Here is a 13150-nt window from a genome sequence, read left to right as displayed (position 1 = left end):
CAGAGGAGGCAGAGACTTGTAAGGGACTTAATAGGGAAGGTTTAGTTAGGGGTCAGCAAGGCAGGATTTCAGGTCAGCGAACAAAAACACAAAGCAGGGCAGAGAGTCCGAAATGAGCACAGCATGTTCATGGCCTAATGAGGAGACTGCTGACCACAGTGAAGGTGAATGGTGCGAAATGATGAAGCTGAAAGCTAGTTAGAGGAGCTTAGATTGGACATGGAAGCAAGGAGAAACCAGTCTTTTTTTTTGTTTTTTTGTTAGGGAAGTGACATGGTGTTTTTTGGGCATGGTGGTTATTTGTGGGAGGAAGTATGCAGATGGGGCATCTAGTTAATGATCCAGGTGTGTGAGGCTCTGAACTAGGGTATCAGCAAGGTTCTTTGAAATTAAATACATGCAGGCAATCGTGTCTAGAATGCCAGCTCAGCGGTGCCTTTAAATAGGCGTGTTTTATATGTCAAGGCATGAGGATTAAACCTCTACAATAATGTGTTAGTGACATAATTGGGTCTTATCGCATGTGGCTGATTTAGAGCTAAAATCTTTCTTTCCAGCCTTTCCTCATGTCTTATTGTGTCAGCCACTAAATAATTGTGTGCAGTTTTGGGCAAGTTACTCCACTCCTTGCTGTCTTGGTTTTGTTATCTGCGAAATGAAGGTATAGATATTATCTATCTCATAGCTGAGTTATGAAACTTATGAGTTAATACATGTAAAGTACCTATACTAGTGCCTGGCACATAGGAAGTCTTTAAAAATATTAGCTATTATTTACTTATTCAGTAATTCACATTATTATCAGAATATAAATATTTAAATTACCTAATGGGCCAAAGCATTCAGAGCTGTGCTGAATCAAGGTCCTTAAAAAAAGCTTCCTGGAGACACTGTAAAGATGAGACTCAGAAGCTGGGGTGGACCAGAAGGAAAGTAGGGGAGGGCGGGGGTAAGGGGAAGAGATCAACCGAAGGACTTGTATACATGTATATAAGCCATACCAATGGACATGGACAACAGGTGGATGGGAGCATGAGTGTGTGTGGGGGGGAGGTTGGGGGTTAATGGGAGGGATGAGGACACATTTGTAATACCTTAACTAATAAAAAAAAAAAAAAAGTGGGAAAAAAAAAAAGAAGAAGCTGGGGTGGAAAATATTAAATATTCTAATTCCATAAACTCGTTAAGATCTACAGTGTAAAACCTGGGGACCCAAAATTTAATCATGTCACTTTTCAGCTTACACACAGGCTCCCAGTGCAGAGCAGAGAGAGCTGGTCTCCTTAGCAAGCCAGCAAGCTTTGTTCCCACTGGCTTTTGGTGGCCATCCCAGCCTTCCTCCCCGAGCCCAAATGGCCTGCGCCTCATATCCCATTTATGCCCTATAAAGTCAGTCATCTGTTTTAAAAAGACTATTTTTTAGAGCAGTTTGGGGTTTATAGAAAAATGTCACAGAAAGTACAAAGTTCCGCATGTACTCTCCCACAAGTTTCCCTTATTATGAACACCTTGCATTAGTGTGGTACATTGTTATAACTGATGAACCAATATTGATACATTATTATTAGCTAATGTCCATAGTTTACATGAAGATTCATTCTTTGTGCTGTACACTTCTATGGGTTTTGACAAATGCATAATGTTCTATATCCACTACTACAGTATCATACAGAATAACTTTACTGCCCCCAAATTGCCCTGATCTCCATCTATTCCTCCCCTCCCTTCCCCTCCCCTTTGGTTTTTAAGAATCAGTAAAAATGTTCTCTCTTCTGTGAAATGTTTCTGTTCCCCCAATTATAATGACTTTTTGATGCTTGCATAGCATTCTTTTATAAGTTAAAAAAATATTTTTATTAACTTTAGAGAAAGGGAGAGGCAGATAGAAACATCAATGATGAGAATCATTGATCAGCTGCCTCCTGCACAACCCCTGCTGGGGATTGAGCCCGAAGCCCAGACATTGAATTGAACTGTGACCTCCTGGTTCACAGGTCCTTCAACCACTGAGCCACACTGGCTGGGTGCACAGCATTCTGTATACCTGTTACACACCTTGTGCTCTGTATGTGTTAGGGGCATACACACACTTTTCTTCACTTGTCCTTGTGGGAGAGGCCAAGCCATAGAATTGTCGGGACAACACCTAGCCTAGACCTAGTTCTTAATAGATTCTAGAATACCGGCTGAACTGAACTGAATGGTGAGCAAATATTAGGATGGGATTATGCAGGCTAGGTCCCAAGTGAAAGGTGTACTTGTGAGGTCTGTGCATGCTTCAGGACTCAGGGGTCGGTGGATGGGAAAATCCTTTGACAGGAAATGGGCTTACAAGCTGCGTTGGGTGAGATGGCCCAGGCCAGCTTTATATTACTACTAGGCCACAGGGCTCCTCCCCACTTCTCCTCCTCTCCTCTCCTCTCCTCTCCTCTCCTCTCCTCTCCTCTCCTCTCCTCTCCTCTCCTCTCCTCTCTCCCCTCTCCTCTCCCCTCTCCCCTCTCCCCTCTCCCCTCCCCCCTCCCCTCTCCCCCCTCACCCCTCCCCTCTCCTCTCCTCTCCTCTCCTCTCCTCTCCCCTCTCCTCTCCCCTCCCCTCCCCTCCCCTCCCCTCCCCTCCCCTCCCCTCCTCTCCAAAACAAAACAAAACAAAACAAAACAAACAAAACAAAACAAAACAACAAAGGACAAGGAGCCTGGTTATTTCCATCCTTCCCATCCAGGCCCCTGGAGAGTCTTTTGTTTGGTCCTCACTCTGTCTTCCCAGGTGGCCCCCAACTATTGAGGATGCCCAGTGAGCCTCCCTTGGTCAGGACGAACCTTCCCTTATTTTTTTATTTTCTTATTTCACGCCTAGCCTTTTGCTTTAAAGACACTGTTCTTAAACGCTCTAAAACGCAGCAGGAACATGCAGATCTGAACAAAAGCAAATAAATTGAATCTTGTGAAGTAGCAAAGCAGACACCCTTCTCCAACAGCCGGCACAACACGAAATGAGAAATATCAGTCACCCACTAGACACAGTATTTCCCCTCTAGACTGGAGCTGCTGTTGGCACCCCCCTCCCATGAGACAGCGAAGGGCCCATAAAACAAATCACTCCCCTCGGCTCCCACGCCGGAGTCAGCAGTTTTAGCAGCACCGCTATTCCTTTAAGCAACACAAGCTTTTACTTCGCTGTACCTGCCTCCAAACGCAAATGGGGAGGAGGTGGGTGTAGAGAAAGGGGGAGAAGGAATAGGGGAAGAGAGATGTTTCCCGGTGGAAGCGTCTAGAGCCCACAGTGGCGCCAGAACCTGCGCGGGCGAGGGCTGGAGGCGGGTAGCTCTGGAAACCCGGTTAGATCGGAAGGTGCTGTTCCCTGGGGCAGTGAGTGCTCTCCCGAGAGCCCGGCTCTCCCATTCCTCCCCCCGCCCCCGCCACCAGAAAGAGTCGGAGGACAGGGGGGCGCCTGCCTGGCTCGGGAGCCCTAGGGGAGCTAGCCAGCCCTCAACACCTGAGCGTCGACGCCCGCGTGCACCTGTGCTTCCAGGGGCGGGGCCCCCGTCAGGTGTGCGGAGGGAGGCCGCCGGCGGAGAGCGGAGGCCGGCGGCAGGAGCCCTAGCGGTCCTTTCCCCGCCCCAAGAAATGCCGGGGGAGGCGCGGTTAATCCGCACACAGCGTCTGCGGGATCCGCAGGCCCCGCCCGCCTCTTTGTGGGGAAGAGGGGGGGATGGGGGCGAACACTCTGCGGCGTGGAGGGGGTTAAGCGGGCGGCCCGAGGCTGGAGCGCGCTTAACCCTTGGACACCCGTGGGTCCGCGGAGCCAGGCCCGGGCGGCAGCACCCGAGTTCCACGCGGCGGCCACCCCGAGCGCGCGGGCCGTGCCGGGAGAGCCCGGGGCCGGGCGGCCGGCCGCTGGGGCGCAGCGTGGCCCGTGGGAGGCTCGGGGCGGGAGGGGGGAGGAAGGGGGACGGCGGCGGCGGGCGCGCAGCGTCGCCAGGGCGAACCGGCGTGCGGCGCGGCGCGGCAGGCGCGGAGCGAGTGAGCGAGCGAGCGAGCGAGCGAGCGCCTCCGTCCCCGGATGTGAGCTCGGGCTGCCCGCGGTCCCGAGCCAACGGCGGCGCGGGCGGCGGCGGCGGGCACCGGGCACCGGGCACCGCGGCGGGCGGCGGGCATGGGGGGCGCGCGGAGCGGCCCCGGCAGCCGGGCCAGCACCGCCGAGGCGTTCCTCCGCTAGAGGAGGGGACCAAGCCAATTCTCCTTTGCAGCAAAAAATTACATGTATATATTATTAAGATAATATATACATCGGGTCTTATTTTTTTTTAAAAGTTTATTTTGCTCCATTTTTGAAAAAGAGGGAGCGTGGGTGGCGAGCGGTTTTTAGCAATTATTCCTATTTTCTGTTATCTGTCCCCGTCCCTCCCCACCCCCTGCTGAAGCGAGAATAAGGGCAGGGACCTGGGCTTCTACCTACCGGTAACCCCTCACCCGCTCCACCCCCGCCCCTACGCCCAGCACAGTGCCCTGCGCTCAGTAGGCGCTCAATAAATGTTCGTGGATGATGATGATGATGATGATGAAAAAAATGCAGCATCAACGGCAGCAGCAAGCGGACCACGCGAACGGTGAGCAGCCAGCGCCTGGCACCCGCTGCCAAACCTAATCCTTGTCATGGTCCTCCTCTCCCACCCTCCTCGCTCTCACCCCGCCCGTCTCTGCCGCGCTGGGTGGGTTGATGGGGTGGGAGAGGATGTTTCTGGCTCGGTGTCATCTGCAGAGAGGGGATGTGCGTGACAGCCACCCGTTCTCGCCTTCAGGCCTCGGATGGCACAGTTAATTCTGCATGTGTGGGGTGGGGGCGGCCGGGGGGCGGCGGAGCGCTGTGCAGCAGCGGGGACTTCGCGCCGAGGTGATTTGGGTTCGCGTCCTCGGGCTCAACTTTCCTCCTAAGCTCCCGAGCGATGGAAGGGGGGTGGCTGTTAGTCTGCAGCCGGAGCCCTCTGTCCAGCCTCGTCTCGCCTTCACCTCGTTCCCAGCCCCTTTTAGACTGGGAACGAGGTCTCCCGTGGCATCCTCAAAATTCTAGGATTGCTGGGTTTCACCCTTCGCGCCGTTGGCTGAAGCACAACCCTCCCCCAGAGGGAGGCCAAGTCCCCCGAATCGCCGGCCGGGGTCCGTGGAGCTAGTGTTCCCGCTCCCAGTGCCGCCGTGCACACGGCGGTAACCTAGCAATGCCCGGAGAGTCGCTGTCGCCGTGGGGCTCCCCTCCCGGCTCCGGCCCGGCACCACGTGCAGCTACCAAGCCGCCGGCTGTGCTGGGTCGAGGGAGGCTGAAGCAGCTGCTGGCCAGCCCTCCTCCTTCCTCCTAGGAGGTCGCGGGTGCCCTCCACAGCCCCTGTGGGCTTGCAGCCTTCCCAGGTGAGCGCTCCCCAAGGAAAGGCTGGGCGCCACACCTTTCCAGGCCCGGACTGTCTTCTGCCCACCCTGGTGGGGGGCCCCCTTCCTGGGGTGCTGGGCAGGCAGACCTGTGCTAGCTTTGACTCTCCCTTGTTCTGTGCTCAGCAGGAATGGGTTTTGCAAACGCCCGTCGCCCGTCCCTCGTCCACTTCCACCACTCTCACTTTGACTTCTGTCTCAGTAAGAAGGCTGTGACCCTTTTTATGCAGGTGCGGGGAGGCCAGCTTAGGAAGTGGCCTGACCCAAAGCCAGAGGGGGCGTTGCACGTCCATCCCCCTGGGTTTCTGCCCTTGTGCACGGGGATGCCAGCTACACCGAGATGATTCCTGCTAGGCCTTGAGGCCCCCTGGCATAATCCAGCCCGGCTATCCAAGGCGCAGGGGTGCAGGCTGCCTGCCTTGTCTGTTTCTCTGGATGCTGGCTTGGCTGCTGCGGCTGCAATTTAAAATGCAAAAAAGCCCTAAAGATGTTTGCTGTTTTCGGAAGCCCGTGGAGGAAATGAGTCCCAACCATCATGAATTTTCATTTGCAGGAAGTGTCAGTGCATAATCTAGATATTTGTTACGGGGCTCTGGGTATGGCCCTGGTGCCAGCCGAGGACTTCTTTTTCCATGCTGAAAAATGAATTGGTGGCTGCGGAAAGATGTTGGAGTAACACCCCGAGAATGATTAAGACTATTGAATTATTGGCATGGCCTTTTCTTGGTGTGTGTGATGGTGGTAGTTATTCTAGAGAAAAGCTATTGTACGTATCTGTTAACTCATTAGAGACACATGGGTTTTAAACAAGAAAAGATAGATGTGGAATAAATGTGGGAATGACCTCAGCTTGTCTGGAGCAATGCACTGGAAGGTGCCTTGTGACTTCATAGAGGTGGAGAGGTGCGCGCCCCTGGGCGTCCTGCTGCACGATCCGGTCCGGTGTGACTGACACTCAGGACCGAGTGCTCTGGCCGACCAGATCCCTGTCACTGGAAAACAGGACATGGGGTTCAAAATGGAAACATGGGAATGCTTCCCCCTTGTTACTGATGGGAGGCAATCTTTGCTTTCTTTTGACACTGGGTTCTCATTTATTTATTTTTTTTAAATATATTTTTCTTTCTTTCCAGAGGCAAACTATGCAAGAAGCACCAGGTTCTCTCTCTCTGGTGAAGGACCAACTTCTCAGCCGAACAGCTCCAAGCAAACCGTCCTGTCTTGGCAGGCTGCAATCGATGCTGCTCGACAGGCCAAGGCTGCCCAAACTATGAGCACCTCCGCACCCCCACCTGTAGGATCTCTTTCCCAAAGAAAACGTCAGCAATACGCCAAGAGCAAAAAACAGGGTAACTCGTCTAACAGCCGACCTGCCCGCGCCCTCTTCTGTTTATCACTCAATAACCCCATCCGAAGAGCCTGCATTAGTATAGTGGAATGGAAGTATCCTTTTTTTGGGGGGGAAAGTCTTTCTCATTTTCTTTTACCATCTGTTCTTTAAAAGGATTTGTGTTCTGCAATGGCACTTACAAAGTGGTTGCAGTCTGGAATGTGTGCAACAGAAGCTGTGTGTAAAGCGTTTCATTGTACATACCTTCCTATCTCCTCCAGGGGCAGAGGGGTGGCTCTGAGGGTATATTTAACCTACTGTGTGTGTGTGTGTGTGTGTGTGTGTGTGTATGTGTGTGTGTGTGTAGTGGTGGTAGTTGGGGTAGGGAGTGACATCCCAAAACTTCCAAGTGGTAGATAATTACAATGTGGAACTAACTTTTGGTCGTTTGGCATTAGATGGCTAGTTTAAAGCCACTGTTGTTTTGGGGCAGTGGTATGCATTGAACCTATTGCCACTAAGGTCTGCTGATGAACAAAAACGAAGATGGTTTGAGACTCTACTAGAAGTACATACATTTTTCACCTTTAGTGGGATCTTCTCGTTTTGATGTTTGGGATTTGCTTTTCTGAAATTCCAGTGAATGCTGAGGTTGCTTCCAGCTCTGACATTTGGCGATTCTAATTGTTCAGGTAACTACAGATACGGGCACTTGCTTCAGAGGGAGGGAGCATTTTGCTCATCAATGCTATGACTTTCGGGAATTTCCTTTTGACAGGTTCCAAAAAGGCTTTTGGAACGTGAGCTTGAGGGAGCATGTGAAGGGAGCCGTTTGTGGCTGCCTCTTTTCCCCAGGCCCTAGGAGTTACTTGAACAGCCCTCTCAGTGGAGGGATTTGCAGTGTCTGCTTTTATAAGAAATTCTGTCTATGTCCTTGGATTGGAGTTACATGTCTGGGTGTCCCCTTTGCATTTTTAAAACTGAACTCCACGTGCCCCAGCATGGTGGTTATGTCCCAGGACTTGGAAAACTAGGGTGCTGGCCTGCTCATCCCCTTCCCCAGATCCGGCAGCCAGGCTCCAGTTACCACCGTCTCCCTTCAGAAAAGGTTGACTGAGGCCTTCTTTCTATGCAAATGGCTTCTAATTAGCCAGTCCATTCATTGGTCTGGGTAAAACGAAGCATCTCCTTTCCCCAGAAGTATATTTGGGGCTGACAAGGGGCCTTAGAGCAGTTTCTAGCTATAGGAAGGAGTGTGAATCTAGGGCTCCTCCCACACCCACATCTTGTAGGTGGGGCCACACTGAAAGGGGAGGATGTTGGAAAGGGCTAGAAGGTAGAGCAGAAACCCTCTGATAGTTTGAGTACCTCGCCAGGCAGCTGTTTACATTCCCTCTGTCTTAACTGGCTACCTCTGTGCTCACGCACACGGAGTTAAAGTGAGGTAATTCTCTAGAAAGGTTTTGGAGAGAGCAGCCAAATGCAAGGATAGGATTTGAGGGGTTTTCACGTTCTTTTCCTTTTTAGAACAGATGTCTCTTCTCTAGAGGGAGTTATGGTGTCTCTCACATGGCTGGGGTGGTGTGGATGTGTTCTCTCTTTAAATTCTTTTCTAGTCTGAGCATGAGCACCAGTGCCGGCCCAGAGGGAGCCAGGTAAAGAGGGTGTGCCGGTGGCATCCCTGGGGTCAGAGGCAGTGGTTGCGTTTTGCCAGAAAGATCTCCTCCTCCTTAGGCTGGCTAGCGGGGACTCTGAGTCAGCAGAGGCCCCTCGGTGGAGTCATTCGTTCCCTGTGCAGTGAGGTGGGAGGCCTGGTGCTGTTCCTCTTTGTGCACAGTGATTTGTATGTAGCAATTTATGTGCCTGGAGTGACTTCCTGGGTCATGCTGCTGACTCCCTTGTCTGTGTCTCCAGACATGCGTGTACAGGAATTAAGGGACGTGGCTGCCAGTGCAGGGAGGAGCCTGCCCACAAACAGGACAGTTGGTAGAATAGATCCTTGAATGATATATATGATATCGTTTGTTTGTTTTCAAAGGAAAGTGTCCTTCTAGTGCAGGGAGCAGGTTCTAGAAATCCTCCGAAAGCCAGCTGTGCCAGGCCCAGCCAGCTTGGGGAGAGAGCGAACCTAGTGTGTGTGTGCACACAGGCAAGGCAGAGGGAGTCCTGTACCTTGGGGGGTGCGAGGAGTGTCGCCTTATCAGAAGAGATTTTTAGGATCCGACCCATCCGTTCCTCTATTGCTCTGTTCTCCTTGGCCGGGGGATCGTGGCCACCAGTACCTGGAGACTGCGACTGGACCACCATACAGAACAAGATACTTCTGTTTGGCCTTCCTGAACAGCTTCCGTATTTCTCGGATTTGCTGGTCTATCATTTAGGTATTGGGAAATGAAAAAGAAAGCGTGGTGGTGTGGAGGAGGGGAGAGACAGTGTGTTTCCATATAGAATAACGCTGGGGCAGTTGGCTTTTTACATTTCAGTAGGAACTTCTAAAAATAAAAATAAAAAGGAGAGTCTGACGTCTTAATTTGGATTTCCTTAAAGTTGGACCTCTAGATAAGAGATCTCATAGGACTAGATGGGTTAAGAGAATAAACATGAATGAAAACTAATTGGATTTAAAAATAAACCCATCAACATCGAGGGAATAACATCGTTCACGTCCTTACTTCAGTGAGTGTTGATGCTCTTCAAGGGCTGAGGTTTCATGAAACCCAAGGTATCCCTTGGAGGGGAGGGGGTTTCATTTCCTGCAGCAGTTTTGGGTTTCCCGGAAGGGTATCAGAGTGGATGGAGGAGGATCTGTTCACGTTCTCAGTACTCTGAGGTGCTTAGTTAAAGCCGTGGCCTTGCCTGGTGGGTTAGCATATGGGAGAAACACTTGGAAAACCAAGCCCCAAACTTGCAGGTTAGGTTGGTGCTCATGAAACCTTACATTTGGAAAGGCTGAAAGCCAAAGGGAGAAAAACAGTCTTTTTGGCAGATGTCAACTTCGGTGTTGCCGGTTTTGACAGTGTCTCTTAGTAACACCAGAATGTTTAAGCAAGTATCTCTTGAATCGCTGACCTCACTGATTCTCCCAGACAGAGCGACCCCTGAGATTTAGAATTGTTACATTTTACTTTGAAAGTGTCTGGTGCTAAAAAAAAAAAAAAAATGTGTCTGGTGCTGATTTCTTACGGCTTCTAATTTAATGTGTGATAAAGTACATGCAGTAACAGCACATCGTAAACGGAGCTCCAGTCCAGCTCTAATTTGAAGCAAACCATGGATTAGCAGAGAAGCCTAGTTTGCGTGTTACAGTGTCTGAGGAATTGGGACAAGCCAGGAGATAGTCACAGGTAGAATGGAGAAGGTCCTGGTGACGAGGCCGGCCCGGTCCAGGCAGGAGATTCAGACTGAGCCAGCCAATATCCCCGAGAAAATGGCTCTAGCACCTGGAGGCAAGGATTCGTGGGAGAGATTTGTCTCGTGATGACTTCTCTTTGGGCCTGGAAAGAAACAAACAGCCAGAAATTTAGCTCTCTAAGGCCCTTGTTGGTTTTAAAACTATAAGAAGCGGAAACCTGGTTCGCACAGTGCCCTCATTGGATGTACTTTTAGGTTTTAATATAAAATGCTCAGCAGAAGCATGACTGTAACATGATCTTTGTAACAGAAGAAGGGGACACGGAGAGGTCATTTGATAGCAACATCTACAGTGAGATGACCCCCAAGATTATGTTTCACAACAGTTTGTATATGTAACTTTCATTTTAAAAGTGATTCAAAAGTGGTGTGATTGGGAGTGCGATGAGAGAGATGGTTTGTGTTTGTATAACATACGCACACGTGTGTGTGTGTGTGTGTGTGTGTGTCTCCATATATGTATATACCTTAACAAACATTTTCAGACCATTTGACATATTTATATTATTGGCTATTTTTGCCAATTGTGTGGCCTTAGCTATTTACATCCCATTCCCTGAAGATGATTCAAATTCAACAAATCATAACTTGGTAAGTGTCCTCAGAGTTCCTACTTGTCCTGATGTGTGGTTATCATTTGCCTGTATACTGTCTGGCAGCTGGCTTTCTGGGTGGTGGGAGTTCACCGTTACGCATGTGTTGTTTCCCGGAGCTTTACAGCAGTGGTTGTTTATTTTTAAAATGTGCATTTTCAAATTTATACTGAATGAAAGTGTTTAAAGCCATGGATCTTGTATAAATAGATGTAGACCTTTTTTTTCTTTTCTTTTTCTTTTTTTCTAAATGTAGACCTTTTTATGGAAGAGGTTTTAGCAGATTTAAAAATGACTTTTCTCTCCACATAGGCTTTTGTTGTCTACATTCCTTTCCTGATAATATTAGATTTTTTAAAAAAATCCAGTGTTGTTTGGGATGGTGGGTACTTTGGTCAATTTTTCTGGTAAGTAGAGAATTACCATAGATGTTGTGTGTAAACTATTAGTTTTTAGAGAAGTAGAGTGCAGCAAAGCCAGTAAACTACGTGGTGCATCACTCAGAGAAGCACAGTGTAGAATTGAAGTTCTTACTCCCAGTCCTATGAGATGCCCCAAAGATAAAATGATTCCATGGTTAAATAAATTGGGATTCTTCCACATAGTCTATTGCCCTCCTCAAGATTTATAGAGCACATCAGCTCAAGTAAAAGCTCCGGGAAAGTTTGGAGTTAAAAAACCAGTTTCATTTTGTTTAACTCAGCTAGTCCTTAAAAGTAATTGGTCATGGATTCTTTAAACATTGTTTTGGCAGGACACATCACAGAACCAGTGTTTCGTGGAGCTTCCTTCGGGAAAGGTTGATATAGTTAAAAACTAAATGTAAAAAGGCACTGAAGAGCGCTAGTGTGGGACTAGGAGCTTGTCTCACTTGACTGTCAGCTGGCTATATTTGGGGGCATTTCCCATGCCCTTTCTGCATTGCCTTTCACCCACCTGCCAATTAAGGGGGTTGGATGAGAAGGTCACTAGGGTTGTTTTTACCTCTGAAATTCTGTCATCTTTCCTTGATGATTCAGAAGCCATTTCAGGATTCTTTCTGGAGCCGCAGCATCCTTGCCAGATCAGTCCGTTATAATTGGAGGCCGGGCAGGAAGGCAGATGGAGGAGGGGGCTAGTGCCTCGAACAGGAAACGCTCTCCATTGTTTTGCTTTCTGAAACTTCTTTGAGCTGCTTCCATTTGTTTTGGTTTCTCGTGGCGAAGCTGTGTTTCAGTAGGGCTGGATGATCTTGACTGGGGGTTGTAAAAGCAGATTTGGTGTGGGCAGTGCTCTGCTGAGTTCTGAAGATTCTGAAATTGTGCCCTTGTGATAGTAGCCCTCACGGTTTATGTACCAGATTTCATGGCACATGTAAGTTATGTGGCACAGTTCAGATGTAGCATGATGTCTATTCATCTTTGGGGTTTTCTGGTCAGATTTCTAGATCATTAAAAGTATGTGGATATTGCTACTGAAAATTCACTTGTAAACGGGAGTTAGATATTCATACACACAATTACTGTTAGTACATATTTATACTGGGCTGAAGATGATTTGTGTAACTTTGCATATTTAAAATAGCTTCTGCTTTCGCGGCAGATAGCGACATTAGATGATCACTTCACAGGGAAAGCAGAAGTCCCGAAAAGCCCCCATCAGTGGGGGTAGGTCATCAGCGTGTAGGCCACAGATGGTGTCAGCCTTGTTACCAAATTTAACAACGTGGATGCTGACCCAGTTTGTTGTTCTTTTTTTTTCTTTGTAGCTCAAGAGAACATGATTAAACAAACTTAGAAAATAAACACCTTTCAGAAAGGCAGGTTAATTCAAGTCAAAGGAAAAATTAATGAAGCTCAGCATGTATAGCCAATTAATATTCTGATTCTTCCCAGGGAAATTTGGGGCACTAATAATATATGTACTGTCAAACCATTTGGGTTTCTTAGCTAATAAGGGATGGAGTGAAATATAGGCGATGGGTAAATCTCTCTTCTTCTCCCTGGCAGCCTCTCTCCAGTTTATCCTTCTTTCACAATTCTTAAACACTGGTCTTTCTTTCGGGGGGGATGGGGCAGTGTGTTCTTTTGGCAGGCCTTTCTAAAAAGCAACATCTATTTCTTTGACCTCTCGGGATTCTGAAACTCATAGCATTCCCGAGTTTGTCTTGTGTTCACTAGGATGGTCACGTGGTCAGATGAGTTTATTCTCTGTCTGACTCTTTAAATATTTCCTTTCCCACTGTGGGAAGGGAAGAGCGTTGTGGATTTCCCCTGACTCTCAGCGAGGTCTCATGCCATGTCGGCCCTCCCGCCAGGGAGCCGGGTTTTTTTTTTATACATTTGACCCAATTTGTACCAAAGTGATTGCTCTATTTTTGGGATGGGTTTAGAGGCAGCTGCACGAAGCTTGTTTTTCAT

General features: G+C 49.0%; 1 protein-coding gene across 1 annotated transcript in view; it reads left to right on the top strand.

Annotated features, from left to right (window-relative positions):
• Positions 1 to 13150, top strand: part of LOC118668585 (voltage-dependent L-type calcium channel subunit alpha-1D) — a 287039-nt gene that overhangs the window by 87902 nt on the left and 185987 nt on the right. Inside the window, exons 2-3 of the mRNA XM_036333801.1 lie at positions 6551 to 6860; positions 10644 to 10749. Coding sequence (XP_036189694.1) covers positions 6688 to 6860; positions 10644 to 10749 — 279 coding nt within the window. The 5' untranslated portion in view covers positions 6551 to 6687. The remainder of the gene's footprint in view (positions 1 to 6550; positions 6861 to 10643; positions 10750 to 13150) is intronic.

Source organism: Myotis myotis, unplaced genomic scaffold (genome assembly GCF_014108235.1).
Source record: "Myotis myotis isolate mMyoMyo1 unplaced genomic scaffold, mMyoMyo1.p scaffold_m19_p_13, whole genome shotgun sequence".
NCBI classification, from domain to species: Eukaryota; Metazoa; Chordata; class Mammalia; order Chiroptera; family Vespertilionidae; genus Myotis; species Myotis myotis.
This window is presented reverse-complemented; position numbering and strand designations above follow the sequence as displayed.